At 42.1% G+C, this 19,211-nt stretch overlaps 1 protein-coding gene across 1 annotated transcript in view; it reads left to right on the forward strand.

Moving 5' to 3' along the window:
• The window catches only part of CYP24A1 (cytochrome P450 family 24 subfamily A member 1), a 53,517-nt gene extending 34,614 nt beyond the window's left edge, over positions 1–18,903 (forward strand). Inside the window, exon 12 of the mRNA XM_069243617.1 lies at positions 14,851–18,903. Within this exon, the coding sequence (XP_069099718.1) occupies positions 14,851–14,897 (47 nt within the window). The 3' untranslated portion in view covers positions 14,898–18,903. The remainder of the gene's footprint in view (positions 1–14,850) is intronic.
• The last annotated feature ends 308 nt before the right edge of the window (positions 18,904–19,211 follow it).

The raw sequence follows: 19,211 nt of genomic DNA on the forward strand, positions 1-19,211 counted from the left end.
CATTTTGTTCAGTTGTTGCCATCAAGTAAATTCAAAGAGCACATGCTCTAGCTGTGTGTAATCGGTGGACTCCTTGTCTGTCTGTAGAGCCTGTAGGGCAGTGGTTCCCAAATTGTGGTCCGGGGACCCCTGGGGGTCCGCAAAGCCTCCTCAGGGGGTCAGCAACTGCTTAGAAAATTAAAAAATATTCACAAATTAATAAAGTAGCTGGATGTACAATTGACATTTTTTAAACGTACTGCAAATGTTGAGGAATTTGAAATTGAAGGCTAAAAATAAAATTAGTATCCTCAGAATAATTTGTGGGAGCAGTGCAAGTGCATCACACAGTGGCGTAAGAACGCTGAAGGGGGGGCTGCAAAGAACATGGAGGGGGCCCGCCCTATGGACTCACTCAGGCCAGGTGCTGTATTGAGGGGGAGTAATGGACTTTGGGAGCCACCCACACCGCGGGGGCCGCAGGGGCCTTTGTTACGTCACTGGCATCAAACAAAATATATTATGGGCGGTGTGTGGCTTTAATTAAATTTAGAAAAGCTCCAACCTTGCTATTAAAATATATATATAGATGTGTGTGTTTGATGAGTGCTTGGCTCTGTATTTTTTGCGTATTGTTTTGTGGTTTAAACATGAACAAACTTTAGACCGGGGTCCCCGGCTTCCATTAATGACTTAGTAGGTGCCCCGGATTCCAATAATGATTCAGGCGGAGTCCCTTAGTTCCAGTAATGATAAGGTGGGGGTCAAGAGGCAGAAGTCAAAAGGTTGGGATCCACTGCAGTAGGGGATCGAATCTTTCTGCCTGTACTCAGCCATATAATTTTCTGCTCTTCTGTAACTCCTAGGTGTGCCTATTCTGTCCCTGTAATGTGCACGTCATGTTGACCTCTGCTCTTTCACTCCCGGGGGACTCTATACTTCATAGATCACTTATCTGGGTTGCCTGCGTACCTGATTGTGAGCTTAGGACCCCGTCTGTAAGAAGCACACAGCTGCATATTCCATTGTTATCAATCCTGGGTGTAATAAAAAGAAGATTTACCTTGATAGCATTTTTCCTATATCTACCATTCACTTACTCTGCCTCCTTCCATACTGTAAACTCTTTAGAATGTTTAGGGTGCCTGCTGCTATTCAGTCCATAGAGTGGAGCTGCTCCTCTGTCCCCCCAGGGTGGACTGTACATGGCATCAATGTGGGATTGCTGTAACATGTACATGCATATGTGTTGCTCTCTTATCTATCCTGGGTATCTTTGATCAGGCTACTTGCAACGAATGCGCCCGTGTGGGTTACTCCTCTGCCACCAGAGTGGTAACTCAACTATTGCTAAAGCTATGACTCTCCTCTGCAGATGTTTGGATTTGGGTTAATACTCATTCCTTCTGGAGAAACTACATTATTGGTTAAGCCGAAATTTGTGTAATGTCTTGCTTTAGTTCATACTTCATGTAAGTATTTGCTTTTAGTCCAGTACTTGTTGTTTTTAGAGGGTGAAACCTGCTTTCCATGATCGCTTTTGCATTCACCAAATAGTTCATGCCACATTGTGAAAGCTGTGCCATTCATACAATAAAAAAAGAAGAACACTTCAGCGTAGGGAGAGAGATAAGAAAAATAGTCAACTCCATTCCCTTCTTATGGTAAGTGTATGTTCGCTCCCCTTTTGCCTGCAACACGATATTGGTCTTGTAGAGACCTTCATATTCATTTGCCATCATGGCTTCTGTGAAGGAGGAGTTAACGTGAAATTGAAAGAATGCAAAACAAAAGGCTCAACATCCAACCGTATGCATTCATTTTCAGTCTGGCCTAACAGGCTCCCTGATCCAGCTGAATTACTGACAATGATAATAAATGAAATTCACGTTTTTGAAGTTTTTTCATCTGTACTTAATTTGTTTTGCAACAATGTTTACCACTGTTTCTTATAGAATTGCCATGTTTTCTTTAATAACTCGTGAGACACTTTTTAAAAACGTTTTGTAGCATTTTAATTATATGTTTATCTTTGTATTCTATCTTGATCTGGACATTATTAAGATTTTATTGCTTCCTTTTCATTTATGTTTTGTTGGTATAGTCACAACTAACATCTTGCACAAATACGTCTTGATGTCAGCTTGCTACACAGGGCAATATATTTAAGTTGAAAAAAATAACAATCCAGGTAGCACTGGTTTACAAACTCTATGCACCTCCCAAGGCCCAAGGTAAGTAACAATGTCACACAGTCAAATCAAAGGTGCTCTACAGGTAAACGCCACTGTGCTGGCTATATAGTGTGCAACATACGTTGGGACATCCTACATGAAAAATCATAACAATGCAACCCGAAGCACCTACACAATTCAAATAGGTCAGTATATAAAACAGGTCCATTTATTCCTGATTACGTAGCAACGTTTCACAACATGAAACGCAACGTCCGATATAGAAAGCAGTCGATACATGTTTCATCTTTCTAGGTGACTTTTTCAAGGCTGCAAATCCAACAAATTATGTGTATCAGTAAAGTCATAGGTATACACATAATCAAGATCAAACCTGCACCCATATCTGTATCTAGGAAAAGGCCAAATAAGAGAATTACCTCAAGATAAAATGTAAAAAATGAACCAATCATTCATAATTTAGGCAGGGACAAGGTGTGTAATCAACCATAATGCAACGCTTAAACATCGAAAGTGTGTCTTCAATAGCAGGTGCCTAAGTTGGTAAGGCACAGAACACAGTGCCACAAGGAGAGAGCACATGAGAATAATGATGCACTGAGAGATAGTTGGCTTTGTACTTCTTTGTATTTGTTGTGGCAGCTAAGTCACAGACCAACCTCGGACGAAGATTGTAAGCCCCTTCTCACATAACCTGCTAGTTATATTCCTTATACTGCATAACCTTCATTTAAGGCAGACCATGATAAGCCATTGTTTAAAAAGGTCTCTCTGTGGATGCATCTGCTGATGTCACTGTTCAATAAATAACTTTTTTTTTTAAGACACACAGCAGGGTACACATCTCATCATAAAACTTCATCAGTTACAACAAACAATTAATATTTGATCAATAATAAATAAAGCAGGTGCAAATTCATTTATCATACAGCTAACAAGCTATCCTCTAAAACATTTTGAGCCATGATGACAGTGGGGCACACATTTTCAAACCCCTATTCCTAGAGGTGGTGCCCTTGATCATATATAAGCATGTTTCCAAATGGTATACAGACAAGACCCGCATTAGCCATTGGTTCCAAGAAGGGGGTTAAGGTTTCAGCCAATCAAATGCGACACAACTGCCCATCTCTGACATTGCCAGAAAAAGACAGCATCGCAATTCGTTCCTACAGACTGTCTCATCAACCTCTAGCAACACCAATTGAGGTGTTAGGCTTACGTGCTGTCTCAAAAGTTTTTTCAAGAATTCTGAAATACCACTAACAACGCCTGATAGTTTTTCACAGTTAACAAACATATGACATAGATCAGCCATCAGGCTTCTAGAACGGGGGCAAGAAGTACCTTCAGACCTCTCCCATCTAGCAATCTTGGCAGGTGTGTAATATAAACTAAATAATACTTTATAGTGCTGGGCTTGCAGTCCAGCCGACAACAACACACACTGAGCCATATCTAAAGAATCTAGGAGCACAGCTTCACTGGCCCCTAGCTAGCGGTCCCAATTCGTGACACGGTGTCCCAAATCTTGTTGCATTGAGTCTACCAAAAGCGGGTAGAGGTTGCTAATGATACAGCATGTTACATTTCCCAAAACATCCTTTAGCCTGATCTTTCCCTCACATGAGTTGTCCTTGGAAATGGTCAGTAAGAAGTTCCTGATCTGTAGAAATGTTAAAAAAATCCTTAATATCCAGGGTAAACTCCTCTTTCAGGTCCTCAAATGCCTTTAAATGGCCACCCTTATGAAAAAATTTCCCAGTTTCTGAACCTCATGATTAGTCCATTTTAAACAATACTTATCCTTAAAAATCCCCGGGAGCATTGGAGTATTCCAGAGCGGTGTATAGTAGCAAACCCGCCCAATGCCCATCCTCCATTTCGTCTGAACCCAGACTTGAAAAGCAGCCCTAATCGTCTTAAATTTAACTTTCTTGAAGTAACTAGGTTTCACTATTCTTAAAAAGGCTGCATCGGCGTCATCACCCCAGATCAGTGTGTATACGGAGGGAGGGGTATCTCGCAGAACTCTGCCGAGATTTCGTGTTGAACATAACTTCTGAGCATATTGTAAGACAGCCACCAAGTAATATAAATTAAAACTGGGGAGCACCCCCCCTCTCTCTTGGTAATGTTAAGTAACAAAGAGCCCGGCGTGTTTTAGAAAAGGACCATTTAAAGCTGTTAGTCAAATCCTCCACCTGTTTAAACCAATCCTGTTCTATTTCTAATGGTATAGTCCTAAAAAAATACAGCACCCTAGGTAAGAGGATAATTTTGATCACATTACATTGCCCTACAAGTGAGACCTGTAAATTATTAATACAGTGCAGTTCTCTCTTGGCATTCACAAGAACCGGAGCCAAAATTATTCTGACTACTTCATCCAAGTTGGATGACAGCCATGACCCCTAAATACTTAACCTGTGTCACCTTGCGCTCGTCCTCTATGTTTATCCAGGCATTAGTCAGGATTTGACATTTAGGGGGTCATTACAACATTGGCGGGCGGCACCCGTCGCGCTTTTCACTGTCTGCTGTGCAGACAGTGAAAACCTGTGTGGGGCTGTGCCAGGGGGCCCCCTGCACTGCCCATGCCAAAGGGCCCCCGCGACTCCCCTTTCCGCCGGCCTTTTCATGGCGGTTCCTACCGCCATGGAAAGGCTGGCGGGAAGGGGACTCGTAATCCCCTGGGCAGCGCTGCAAGCAGCGCTGCCCTGCGAATTAAAACTGCCGGGACCACCGTGGCAGAAAACCGCCGGTCCCGGCAGTGCGACCGCGGCGCTTCTGCAGCGGTCGAAATAGGCAGAATTGCACCGCCAGCCTGTTGCCGGGGCAATTGCCAAAACAACCCTGGCGGTCTTTGGTTGTAATGAGGGCCTTAGTCTTATTTAACAAATATCCAGAGACCCTCCCAAATTGTACCATCTCTTGCTCTATCTCTGTTATAGCAGTCACTGGATCAGATGTTACAACTGCGATGTCATCAGATTAGGCAAATACCCCTCAAAATAAAAATACGATCTGATTTTGATCCCGCCACTTGCATAGTGGCCGTGGGGTTTAGATATAAATTCTGAATAGCCCTGATGAATCCGGGGCCGATGTTATTTTTATGCAAAACTGCCCATAAAAATGTACAATGCACCTGGTCGAAGGCTTTCTCCGCATCGAGCAATATCACCGCCATCAGCAACTTTGCCACTTCCAGGGCATCCAATAGTGTAATTACTCGTCTAACATGATCAGCCGTACTTTTCCCTGGGATAAACCCATGTTGCCAGGGAGTGACTAAATTAATAATCACTGAGCTTAACCGAGTAGCTAGAACCTTGGCATACATTTTGGCATCGCTGTTTATTAATGAGATAGGGCGGTATGAGCCCGGCAGACGCGGATCCTTTCTTTTTTCAAAAAGACTATCATATTCACCTCCGCCCAGGATGCAGGTGGTTGAGACCCTGCTTGCACCTCCAAAAATAGGATGAGGAGCTCTTTCCTCAACTCCCCCCAAAAAACTTTAAAAAATCAAGGGGATCTTATCTGGGCCTGCAGTCTTGCCACTCGAAAGAGCATTAACAGCTACTCTGATCTCCTTATCTGACAGAGGGGCCTCTAGCTCATTTTTTTCCCCTTCCTGCAACTATCCCACCAAAATATTAGCCATATACTGAAATATCTCATCCTCTTGTGGGTAGATTTCTTGTGAATACAGTTTCTGATAAAATTCCCTAAGCACTCTTAAGACTTCTAGGTTATCGCTGACCAATTGACCATCTTCATCTTCAAGTGTGGTGATGCTACCATAAGTTGCTTTCTGACTTATTTTTAAAGCCAGCAGCTTACTGACTTTTTCACTATATTCATAACATTCTTATCGGTGTACCAGGAACTCAGCCGCTGCTGTTTCCATATATGTTTTCATATTCTCAGCTTTTACCACTGTATTTTCGTTTAAAATATCCAACATCGCGGAGTCATTTGTGGCCGCTTCCCCTAACTTCCGTTCAACTAAAGCCAGTTTTGCTTGCGCTGCCTCCAGCTCTATAGAGCGCGCCCTCTCCTTGCTAACAGCGTATCTGAGCGTTGCTCCTCTAATAGCAGCTTTGAGCGTGTCCCATACTATATGGCTGGGAGCGGTACCCCGATTTATCTCCAAAAACTCAGGGATCCAAGCCCTTATGTGTTGGACATACGCTGGATCTCCTAGCAACCCTCTATCAAATGACCAGGTCCTGGCCTGAGGTTCATCAGTCCCCAAACATACTTCCAGAACTAGAGGGCTATGGTCCGACATTATTCTTGGATACCTCTCGATCCATAAGCCCTCTCGCAAAGTGGCTGACACAAAAAAAATAGTCCAACCTCACTGATTTCTTATGCAGGAAGGAAAAAAACATATGGCCAAATTATAAAAATCAACAATTCTGCCAGGCATCAACCATTCCGTAGTTCAATGTTAGTGTCTGTAGTGTGGCAAAAACTTTGGATTTCTTCCCCTGACACATTGTTTGCTCTTGAATAGGGTATTCATTGTCTAGATGTATATTTAAATCGCCACATACTATCACCGGAGCCGACCAGGACGCAAGCTCCCTGTTAACAAGGTCCAGCACTTCGGGATCATCTACATTCGAACAGTAGATGGAGCAGATAGTGAATTTCAACCCTGCAATTAAACACTCCAACAACACCAATCGGCCGGCTTTGTCCATAAAACGTTTTAAAACCTTCAGTGACCTAATACGTGTGATTATGGCTACCCCGCTAGTAGTTGTGCCTTGGCTAGTATACGCCACCAGCCTCCATCCAGGAAATTCCAGCAAACGTTTCTGTGAACCTGCAATATGTGTCTTTTGCATACACACTATGTCAGCCTTAAAAGATTTTAGCCCTTCCCTTACCAGTTGCCGTTTTTTACCATCATTAAGCCTTCAAATATTTACTGTTACTATACACACTTTGCTTTTCTGACCCATGTTCTCCATTTTAAGCTGCTCCTTGACTGTATCACTGGTTTATCCTTTCCACACCCTGCACCTGCCTGAGATCTGCTATTAAGAGCCATTACCCCACTGTGTGTCCCCTTAAGAAACCTCCCCCCACTTCCTTGACTGTAGGCCAGAACCCCTCCACCACAACACAGCCCTATCCTAACCACCCGCCATCCTACTAGGTGGAACTGCCAGACCACAAGGTCCATAAAATGTAAGTCGTCCTAATCCCCACCCAGCTCGCTACATGGCTACTCTTTGAAAAAATCATCCTCAAAGCTACTGCTGATACCCATCCACACACAACCCCAATATAGACCTCAACCAACCCCCTAAGCTACAAGTGTCTTTTTCTTCCTGGTTCCATAATTCCAGAGTTCACCCTCCACCAATACTCCTGTCTTTCAGCTGCACCAGATATTCCCTGACCCTAATTTCTGAGGTAAAAGTGCGCACTGCACCCTTAGATATAATCTTTAGGCGGGCAGGGCTTAGGAGAAATGCCTCTGCCCCTTTCTCCTGAAATGGTGCAATCAATTGCCTCAGCCGCTAACGCCTCTCTACTGTGGCATGCGCAAAATCTGGGCAGGAAAAAAAAAAAAATACCCCATCCACACTTATCATTTAGTCCAGGCAGGCTTTTTAAAAAACCGCTTGACAAAGCAAGAAGTTACCAAAGTAGATATTGATGGCCCTGGGATATCTGTGACCATCACTACCCCCTGCCTCCTGTTTCTTCCTGAAAAGTGGAAACCAATGCGCTCTCTGTATCTCCGCATCCCAATTCCAACCAACAAAGTCCGGAAAGGCCTTTTTGAACAATGATACTATATAGGCCCTTGTATCCTGCCCTTCCATCCCTTCCTTTATGCCCAAAATTTGAAGATTATTACGGTGTTGGCGATTTTCTGCATCTTCCAGTTTTCATTGAATGTCTGAAATCTGCGATTCCTGCACAGCTGACTGCTTAACTGCAGCCTTAGCTTCCGTTTCCAGTACGTCAGTACGGGTCTCCATTATAGTAATGCACACACTTATATCAAGACAGGATTTCGTAACTCTTTTGATTGAAGTTTGTTTGCTATCTTAGCTTTCCTGCTGTCTCTTTGTGCTTGCTCATGATGATGCACCATTGTACGATAAATAAGCTCAAGAGATGGTGGTTCTAAGTGCTTTGGGGGATCAGCCGTTGGATTTACATGGAGATTAACAACTTTGTCTGTATTCAGATATATCTGCTGGGTCGCCGTATAATCCCATTGCATCTCCCCTGCTCCTCTCCTATTATCCAAGTTCATTTACCTGTTGGCTCCCCTCTGGCTGCGTGCATCACTGAGCTGTGGATGCTTCAGTTTGCTTCTGCAGTTTAGCTTGCTCGAACCCCATATACTAACGGTGTAACTTTCTGCCGAATCTATTTCTATCGATGAAGTATCTTCATCTGACTCTTTCAACTGATCAGATAAGGAGAAAAAGTTCTCTGCTATCTCCATTTGTCCTGTCTCCCCACCTCTTGTCGCATTTGCTCCCGTAGAAAGCACCCTTGGATTTCCCGAGATAACCTGCGGGTTGTCATCATCCCCCTCCCGACTAATAAAATGCGTAGCTATTTTAGCTACCGGGGATGCCTTTCTGCCCCCAGTTGTAACCTCATGCAGCGCATCCTGTTGGCTTAAACGGCTAAATCCAGCTTCGCCGGCTACTCCCCCCAAATCAACTCTTTTGCCAGCCACAGCCTGTGGAGAAGCTGCCGGCCGACTACTCTGCAGGGGGTCAGAATCGCTAATCCAAAGATCCCCTAGCAACAAAGTCATACCTGTTCCTTCCTGGTTTTGCGCCACCCGAGCTGTGCTCATTATACTGTCTTGTACATTCCCATCATGTGCTAGAGTCCGGGCGTTTTGCGCTAACTCGTTTCCAGATACTTGGCGAGTCACACACTTTGTCCTCAAGGGCTGTTTGAACATCTCAGGGATCTGTGGTCCCACATACTCTGCAGAAACGTCTTTGCTACCATCCCCCTGTGACAGTCCACTTGCCTGCAGTGGCTGTTTCTCCATAGGCAAGCCACTCTGCCCTCTTGTTTGCTGCTCACTGACTCGGGTTGTTTGGGAACAGGGGAGATGTTTCTGTTCCCTCCTTTCCATACTTGTCACCAGACCAGGCTTCCCCCATGACACTCGGGGAGCCTTAGGTGCTCTCGCCGCGTTAGAGGCCATTACAAGCCAGCGGAGTGCCGCCACAAGTCCGGCTCGCCGCAGGTGCCAAGAAGCAGTTCCTGAGATACACACCGCACGCCTGTGAGCCAGGTCGCGCTGCTCACTCTGCTCTTTGCAGCTATTCCCCAGCTCCGTGCTGCGCAGCGCCGAGATATCCAGGACCACAAAAACCGCAGCTGCAATAACGCTTTCCTTCATCCCTAGGAAGCACACAGTGGGAGGCGGTAGCATTCCTCAATCCGAGAGGTGAGCTGAGTGGAGGCGTAGATCCGAATCAGCTGGTCAGTTGGCCGCCATCTTGTCTCTGCTGCCACGCCAATGTCCAATAAAGATCTTAATGAATGAAAATAAATAAATGTTATTTTTCAGTAAATCTACAGAATTTCCACAAAACATACACTTTCCCTAATTCCCCATGCAAGTTGTCTACACCCCTAATCCCCCATGTGATGGAACTAAGGCTAAACAAAATATGACAGTTTAGTGGCTTCAGTTTTCCTGTAGAATAGTTTGCTACTATTGATGCAACCAAGCTCATGGGCGAACCCTTTGATTTTCAAGTTTCAGAATGCCTGGTAAGTTTTAATGGAGACAAATGACTATCCCCTATGCATGTTCAATTATGACTTTTATGTACAAGAAAGAACACACACATTGCTCTTCCCTGCGCATAACTGGAACATCACAGAGAACACAAATGGAAGAAATAGACAATAAATGTCTATATTGTATCAGGGTAGATTCAAGAACAAACCAACTTCTCCCTTTACCTTGTTTCCATTATATTGTAAAATATTACCTACGATCAAAGTTCAAGGAAAAGTCAGTTAATTCCATTTTCTTATAAGAAAGCAGAAGCAGTAGTGACAAAATATTTCACTCAGTATCGTGACAAGAACAGATGAAAACTTTCACTGTGGAATATATTTTTTGCCAGGAGAAAATGTTTGGAACACTGGGACATATTAATTTTGTTGATCTCTGCAGATTTTGCAACTTTCCGTCACAGAAACGAGAGCAAAATTCATTATTTTAGCCAAGACTTGACACTCACAAGGCCTTCTGGATAAGAAAATGTAGGGTGAATCCACACATGTCACAAGACCCTGGGATCCACTGGATGACTACTTTTCAGAAATATCTGGGTTTGGTACAGTTCTATAGATACGGGGTTACCATGGAGCAAAAACCTCGAGTCACACCCTATGTGAAGTCAGCATTGACAGCCTTTTTGTACAGTGTCAAACTTTTCATCTCGCATAGTGAATGTCCATACATACTTGACAGTATAACTGTAGATGGTAGAAGCTTGTGAAGGATAAATGGTGTAATATTCCTCAATGAAAATAAACATGTACATCACAGATACCAAAATTCCTCTAGTGGAGTAGTCCTTACATTTTGAAACTTATTTTTGTGTGTTACATTATTCTCTCTAATGTGGGTTAAAAAATTGTATGGAAAAGTAGACCATCACCCACATTATGTGGCTGCTTCATCATTGTATCATCCCTTCCAGTACTCCGGATCTTCATTTTGAGTTGTCTGGAACTTGTATAGTGCACAGTGTCACAGGTTTGCAGAGTCTATATGAAGACATCTATGTGCGGTTATAGAGGTGTGTGGTTGTGGTAGGATGTACATGAGTTGGGATGAGTGCAGTGATCTGTGTCATTTCTTCTTTCACCATCTGCCTTCTTTCTACACACAATCTCTACGAAAAAAAATCTTTGACAATCTCTTCGTGTCTCTGTCATGCCCAAAGTCCTGATTAATACAGACAGGTGCCAGATGAACCTTTACTAAACTCATTCAATGGCAGCCTGCTTAGACTGAGGAGGATTTGTCTTCCTTTCACCTTTAGTACATCCACTGCACTAAATCAAACTCCTTTCACTACATGTTACCAAGCTGTCTATTGCTAAGTAGGGGTGTTCAAGGATGTCTTGTGCCCTTATTCGAGCACAGTATGAGCATATCTACATTTGAAAAGTGGGGCAAACATTCTGGGGCAGACTCTACTAAGTTCCTTATACGCATTTCCGGAATGACTAAGGACCATAGTGCTTGTCAGACTAAGTACTCCTTCAAATCATGGCAGAAATCCATTTGCAGGTAAGTGCAATGCATTGACAGTAATGGACTTGGATATGATGGACAGAACATTCCCCACATTTTGACAGAGGATACAGGCGACAGCCAGGTCAAACATATGGACAGTGTGTGCCCATTTAGTGAAGTCAGTGAAAAGACAGTGGCTTAAATCGATTTTAGGAACAAGAACAGTTATAGGTAATGATAATTCTTAGCCCTGGGTAAAAATTCACTCATGCTGGTCTAACCTTGCATAATTTCTAGCATTTAACTTTCTGACTGTTATGAAAAATGCTCGAGATTATGTATTATGCAACTCCAAATAATTGATTCTTCATTTGGTTATAAATGCTATCATGGGAACAAAGGAAGAATGTGAAGGGACCAAACAGGAGTGGTTGATGTTTGTATAGCACATGATTTTGTGTAATTGTTTTAGCACAAATGTGTTCATCCTTCTAAAAGTGGATGCATGTATGCATTTCACACTAGCAAATAGTGCAAAACGTCCAGGCCAGCTTTTTGCATAACAACACGTCAATTTTTTAAAATTTTTGCGGTATTTTGTGTCATTTCTGCAAAGGAAATTATGCAAATTTCACTTAGGCTTAGCAAATCTTTGAGTAAGAACTATTGGATGTTTTTTCCAAATTCTATGGAACAATTTGAAAGGCTGCATAGGCGAGTCAAGTAATGGGCCATCTTTGTATCTGTGCCTACCCTTATAAAATCACATACAAAGGGACAGATTGAGAGTTTGATAGATAGGGTAGTCTGTCACAAAGGTGATAGAGTACCATGTCTGTCAAACCAACAGTCTTCCCACCCTATGTAGGGTTGGGAAGGACTTCCAGCTTTCAATTAACCCCTGCCCACTAGGGAAATGAAGATGTTCAAATAAAAAATAATGTTTCTAAGTTGGCTTCTGATAACGCGTCCAGCCCTTATAAATTACGTGTACCTGGACACGTTGGAAGTCGGTGAATCTTTTAACCGAGTCGGGCTCTCCTCGTCCTAAATAGTCGGGTCACTCAAATCAATAATCACTAACTGTTGTAATCGGTAATCAGTATTCAATTAATAGATCAATACAACACATCAGAAATCAATAACAGTTGGTATTTCGGCGCACCATGACCTTTCAGTCATGAATAACCACACCAGTTTATTAAAAGTTAGTGAATTTATTTCCCTATATTAACAAAGCTAGCACGATATATATATGTCTCAAGACCAATTGATATATGTATATGAACATTACTAGCTGTCCATAACGGCGGAAGAAACGCAATCTACGCAAAATCTGAATAATGATACACTCTGTTATAGCAATGCAAATCACCAATGTGACTAACTGTGTTTGACTAATTGCATACATTCGGTCAGCATAACAAGATTTCAATTCTTCATGATACATTGAATGAATACCTCGACTAACCTCTAATTAGCATTGGCATGTGGGACTTCATGCAAAACGAATTTAGTCAACACAAATTTGGAAAACTTCTAGCTAGGATCCTATCAAAATAGCAGTTGGTACCTAAAAGGAAAAAACACAATGCATAATACATTTATCCTTTCATATTTACCAAATACAATCAGCATTCAAGAAAAGTCTTCGTCCTTCAGGTACCGGTTGATCAGCATGGGGCAAGTTTCAAAGGGGGCAAAGTTAAGGGCAAGCTCCCTTGCAGCGGCAAGGAGAATGGGGCAAAGTTACTGCATGGGCAAGACGGGGGCAAATCAAAGTTAAAGTCTCTAGGGTGAGAATTCTTAAAGTCTCTTTCTCTCAGATAGAGAAAAGGGCATCAGGGTGTCGTCCAAAATGGAGTCTGGCATCAGGCTTCAAACTGGCATCAAGGAAAATGGCTGACTTCTCTTTGTCCGGTGGGTTTAAGTAAGAAACATTCCAAATTCTGTAGGGTCTTCCATTGGAGGGTTCATAGGTTGGCTTCAAATTGTCCAATCAAAAATTGTCTTTTACTAGCGCCCATTTATGCATACACTGTCCTTGGAGCCTTGGAACACAAATTGTATCATGGTTTGCCAATTATTTTACTATCTGTACCTTCATTGTCCACACCTGCAGAGACTGACCTTGTATCAAAGGGGATGTAACCGGCCTAGCACGAAACCTTGGAGATAAGTGTACCAGCCAGTTTCTACTGGAAAAATACAACTTCAAGCAAGAATATATGTTTCATTAGTTCAAGGAAAATCACGCAGTTAGAATTTGAAACCAAGCAACTAGGCCAAAGCCTGTACTAAATTTAAGCTAAGCAAAACAGTTTTCAAACAAGAAATCATGGCATACATTTGCGATTATGACAGATTAGTACATTTTTAATACTTCATGATTAATAAAGCTCGTTTATAATGATGGCGAACTACCACGAGGGCACAATTTCCCTCGTACATTATTTCTTTTACTAAAATCACACTTCATTATGTGTTTTCGATTACACGGTATACATGAATATATGTCGGACCTTCTATTTCTGCGTCATCACTTCCGTGCCTAGGGGCAAAAGCCCAAAAAACAAAATCCTGGTGGCTTAATGAGCAAATCCAACTGAGAGATTATGGTGCTTTGGCGATCTTCAAGCAGGAATCAATTTGGGAGAAGTACTGTTAGAAATGGGACACTCCCCTCTTTTCCACGTGCCTCCCATGTAAATTTCTGCCCATCTTAGGAGTTGGCCCACCAGACTTGCACCACAATATTTGCCTACTGCTGGCAATCATGTCATTTAAGGGGGAGTCGATGTGACATTGACTGAGTTGGGTGGGCCAGGGGCCTGACACAGCACCCTCTGCATTTACTAAAATGGGGAAAGTCTCCAGTTCAAGCAGAGAAGGCTTCCCCGCACTGTCAGCAGAGAACAAGACCTTCATGTCCTCTACACCAATAGGGTAGTACTCCCGACGTGAATGTCTCCACCCCCAACTAAGAGCATTGAAGAATGGGTATTCCCACATTTTCTTTTTCAGAACTGTGGGCTGCCTTGATGGTCCTAGGTGTATAGGTACAAAGGGATGATTACCCAGAGTAAATCTCTGAAACAGGGAGAAGTGCTGATAGTTGCAATAGTGATAGAGGCTGTGGAAACATGGAAGTGGACTATATATCTACCAGATGCACTTAGACTAGTTGTAACCTGTATTTGGTATCTGTCTGTTGCTTCACCGCTTAAACCCTCTCTTGTTCCTGCTGCTATATTTTGTCAGAGTGGTTGGCCACATTCTTGTTGAGTGTGGATTCCTGAAGTCAGCTGCAGCCTGTTATTCTCTCACCAGTCACATCCATTGAACACCTCTTTCAGCTGGGCAAATGCTAATGGTCTCGTACTGTCTTCTTTTTCCTAGGTCTTGAAAGACTGGAACAAAGTTCACCAAGTCGGTGTGTTTCTTGAGGACATCACACATGTCAAGTCTGTGGTAATCAAGAAGAGAATGCCAGTTGACCATCGGAGTTAAGCAACTCGGCAATGATACGGAAAAGAAGATGTGAAGGGGACTAACTTTTACACCAAGAAGTTGTGGTGGAGTCAGCAACTGTGTGTTGGTGTGTACAACCTTGACATTGGAGTCCTCAATGACCAAACATAGCACTATGTTTGCAGCTGCTACTACTGTAACTATGTAAATACGTTCAGATTAATATTTATTGTTTCAGATGTACATTAATGCTACAAAACTGTAATTTTAGATTATTTTCGAAATAATGAGTTTCGAAATAAAAAGGACAATGCAGCACTGAAAACAAACTTTTCCTCTATTCTCCTTGAGGAACGCAGACTACAGTTTGGTCAACAGTCAACACGTGTTCATATTTAATTTAGTTTGACCAGTTTATGGCAATTTGTTATTCTTAATAAAGGTCAGCATTGTCCACTCAAGGCCATGTAGATGTGCTAATGCACATTTAGAACCATGCTGCTGAATAGAGGGTCTGTTTACAAGATCTTTGATCTGAGTCAAAAATATTTTTTGCATCTAAGTGAAATTTAGGTGTTCAAAACAATCAATGAGTGGGAGCAAATTATCAATTCTAATTACGTGAATCCAATTTGGCATAATGGTACCCTTGCAAAGGGTCAATTTGTTGATAAAGATATTGTGTTATGATACTGGAATTTCTGTTAATTTCAAGTTTGAATTCCAATTGCATTTCCATATGCCAAAATTTTCAGCAGATGGAAATTCTTAAAGCGTATATGTCATTATGCAGCACACATAGAAAGAGCAAAACCCCTTGTAACTGGTTTTGTGCAGGAAGGTGTCTTGCATGAAAACAATCATCCTTGTAACACAGGCCTCCTTGCACCATGATACAAGGGTGTCTGCATTGGCTCTAGGCAGCAATTTGTGTGCCAGCGCAGGGAAAGAGGACAGAAATTTGCTTTATCTTGAAGATACAGCACATTTCTGCCCTTTCCCAGTGGAACAGCGTGGCACAGCAAGGCACTTGCTGCACCACCCTGCATCACGGGCCTCGTAAATGAGGCCCTTGATTCCTAAACTTCTTCTTGATAGAAACTTGGCTCACAGGCACTACTGGTGCTATAGTTGAAGCACCCAAAGTGTTTCCTAGACGCAACAAGAGTTTAGTGAATTACATCAAGAATGTGGATAGTCAACGTCGAGATTTGCACTTGACAGGGGTACCCATGAAATGGGGGCATTGACCGGAACCATAACCTCACCAGTTGAGAATGGGGGAATGGAGATTTAAAGCCTCGGCAGATGGAGCACTGTTTTATGGTGAGCCACAGCAAATGAGCCAATACCGTAGGAAAGCACAAAGAATTCACTGAAAACAGACAAGACAGACATTACAAAATTCCTACATTGCTGTTGTGGTAGAAAATAATAGAATGTGGCTCTCACAATATCAGGAAGGAACCTTGGCTGGTCTGGGAAAATTCAGATGCTTTCTATGTTGCCTCTAGCCAGATGGACAGAAGGGTATTTTAGGCCAGTGGGTCGTTTTCAACAGCAAGGTGAATTAATATTACTTTTTGTTAAGTGGTTTTTCCCCTGTGTCCGCCTAGAAAGGAGCCTATTCCTCTGTTCGTACACAGCATTCTATTCTTCCACCACAGATCGGGAGCTGCAGGGCTATTTCTGCTGTTTCTCTGAAGATAGGAAACAGCATATATCAAGGTATTTGTTGATGTCTCTTCGCTGGGGCATAGATCACTCTTTAAAAGTTCAAGTTAAGTACAGCCACTGGCTGCGTGCTATGTTTCCTACTTTGACGGCAATTATTGGTAGGCAGGGTAATTAATTTACAAACTTGGTTCAAAATGTAAACATTCATGGAGGAGAGCGCTTCTTTCTGTGCGTTGCAGAACGCAGTAGAAGAATGCTGGAAGCAGGAACAAGCACTGGCAAAGCACATAGTCCTGAGTTTAATGTGCTAAACAATATAAAGACAGGCATATAAAAATAAATTTGTGCATGGATTAGGAACAGGAAGAGGGAGAGGCGGAGATGCATAGTGCAGTCTATAGTGCACTGCAATGAATGCACTTCTTCAGGGGTGGAAGGATACCCCCAAATAGTCCGACACATTAGGTAAGAGTGAAATATTTCTCTGGGTTCAGCCAAGAGGTGTTTGACGAAGTCTCTAGGCAATGGCTGAAAGAGACTGATTACAAACAGAAGAAAATGGCTCAAAAGGGGTGTCGCGGCAGAGCCAATTGTATCTATATTGGAAACATTAGGTCTAATTAACCAGATATGCTTTCAAGCCCAGACCTAAAAAGAAGTGTGGGTTGTACTCCATCAGTCAGGATGGTCTGTGTTTAACCAGTGCTCAGCACAATACCAAAGAGAAAGAGGAGCTCAGTTAATGTGGCGCACATAAACTGACAGGCAGCGAAGCAAATGTGTATTGCCTAAACTGCTAGACATATAGAGTCTCTCCATGGCTAATCACTCAAAAATATACAGACTTATAAGTTCACAAGTAATACTAAAGCCAACCTGATTCAACACCTTCAACAGACTGGTATGCTGCCTCGCTTGAATGGTTTAAAGTACAAGGCTCTTGCCTTTGTAAAAATTACTGGTTGCCACCAGTCATACATCACCACACATTCTGCTATAAAGGGGCACTATTCTTACTATAAGTTTTTCTCACGGGCAACATAAACTATAACAAAATTATGGAACATTTCCAGGGGACTCTGAGATTAAGTCTAATGCAGAAAACCCTTTGGGTAGTAAGAAGTTGAACAGGGAAAGTACAGCACAGCTTTTGTCAAGCATGTATGAACTGTTTTATTTACAACCCCAAATTTGTGTCTTGACAGTGATCCCCTCCTCTACATTAATGTGTCTTTTTTAATACCTTTTCTGTGTTCGCCACCTTCTGTCTATTTATTCATTCACCCACCCAATCTGATCTCCCACTTATCAGTTTGTGTAATTGCCTGGTTTATTGTACTTCTCACTTTTTAGTTCTTCACTGGTCATCCCTTTCGTCCTGGTTGTCTAGTCCATTTTATGGTCCACCATCATCTTAAACATCCTTCCCACCCTTTCTCCAGCCTCATGCTCCACTGCACTGTGACCTCTTCATTTGTAATCTCCATTTTGCAAAGGCTGTGGCAGCAGAGGTGGCAGTGACAAAATGCCAATGATGATTTCACATTTTAGGGTAATCCCCCTGAGAGTTCATCACGGTATGGATCAAACAAATGTAAACATCTGTTATCTGTCAATGGCACCAAGAGAAGTAATTTTGGTTGAACGTAATGCTCTACAAATACAAATATGTTTTGTTTCTTTTGTCATGTTTTTACGTCTTTCTCTGACAATAATCCTATATTTTGGGACAAAGGACTGCACAATTGCTTAATACTGTTTTGTAATAGACCTATAATTTAACTATAAATAATAGGGTATTTCAAACATCTATGTATTAAATAAGTTGAATGTAAATACTTGTATATCCTGTTTGCAAAATATAAAGGCCTAGTTATGAATTCAGGGCTCATTTCCAATCCCTGTGCAAACACAGTAATCAGAATCACGAGTTGTGTGATAATTATCCCACAGTCGCTGTTTCCCCCTAATAAATCCTACAGGTCAAAGCTGTCGAAATTTATAGGGGGAAAAGGCCCCTGATAAAGGCAAAACATGTGGAATTCTGGTATTTAATACCTATTCCACATGTTGTGCCTCATTTTCCTGTTAACGTGGAATAGGAGGTATGTAACACAAGTGGTAAATAAGTCACACTGGGATAAGCGTGTCCATCCTATTACGACAAACAAATAATGAGGGCCAAATTGGTATCCTGTATCCTGAAATTAAAAATACAAAACTATATTACAATGTATCTTAAAAAAAGCACATTTAACTTGAGCTACTGTTTCATAGGTGTATATTAAACAATTACTGAACTATTCCTCTTTGATTACTGGTCTTTTTTTTAATCAGTCATTCATAATTCCAACATTTGGTTCCATGCGACTGACAAATATAACTTCATCCCCAAAGGTTTTCAATTAATAATGTCTAAGCTAATTATTTTTCTGTGGTTTGATTTTGTATTTTCTACCCGTGTTATGCAAATAAATTAAGCAAAAGGCATTTCATAGCATGAGAAACAGTGGCCCATATTTAAGAAAATTTAGCGCTGCCTTTGCGCCATTATTTTTTATGCAAAAGCGGCACTAAACTAGCACCTAATTTATATTCTGTCGCTAGACCAG

The sequence above is a fragment of the Pleurodeles waltl genome, chromosome 7, assembly GCF_031143425.1.
Source record: "Pleurodeles waltl isolate 20211129_DDA chromosome 7, aPleWal1.hap1.20221129, whole genome shotgun sequence".
NCBI lineage: Eukaryota > Metazoa > Chordata > Amphibia > Caudata > Salamandridae > Pleurodeles > Pleurodeles waltl.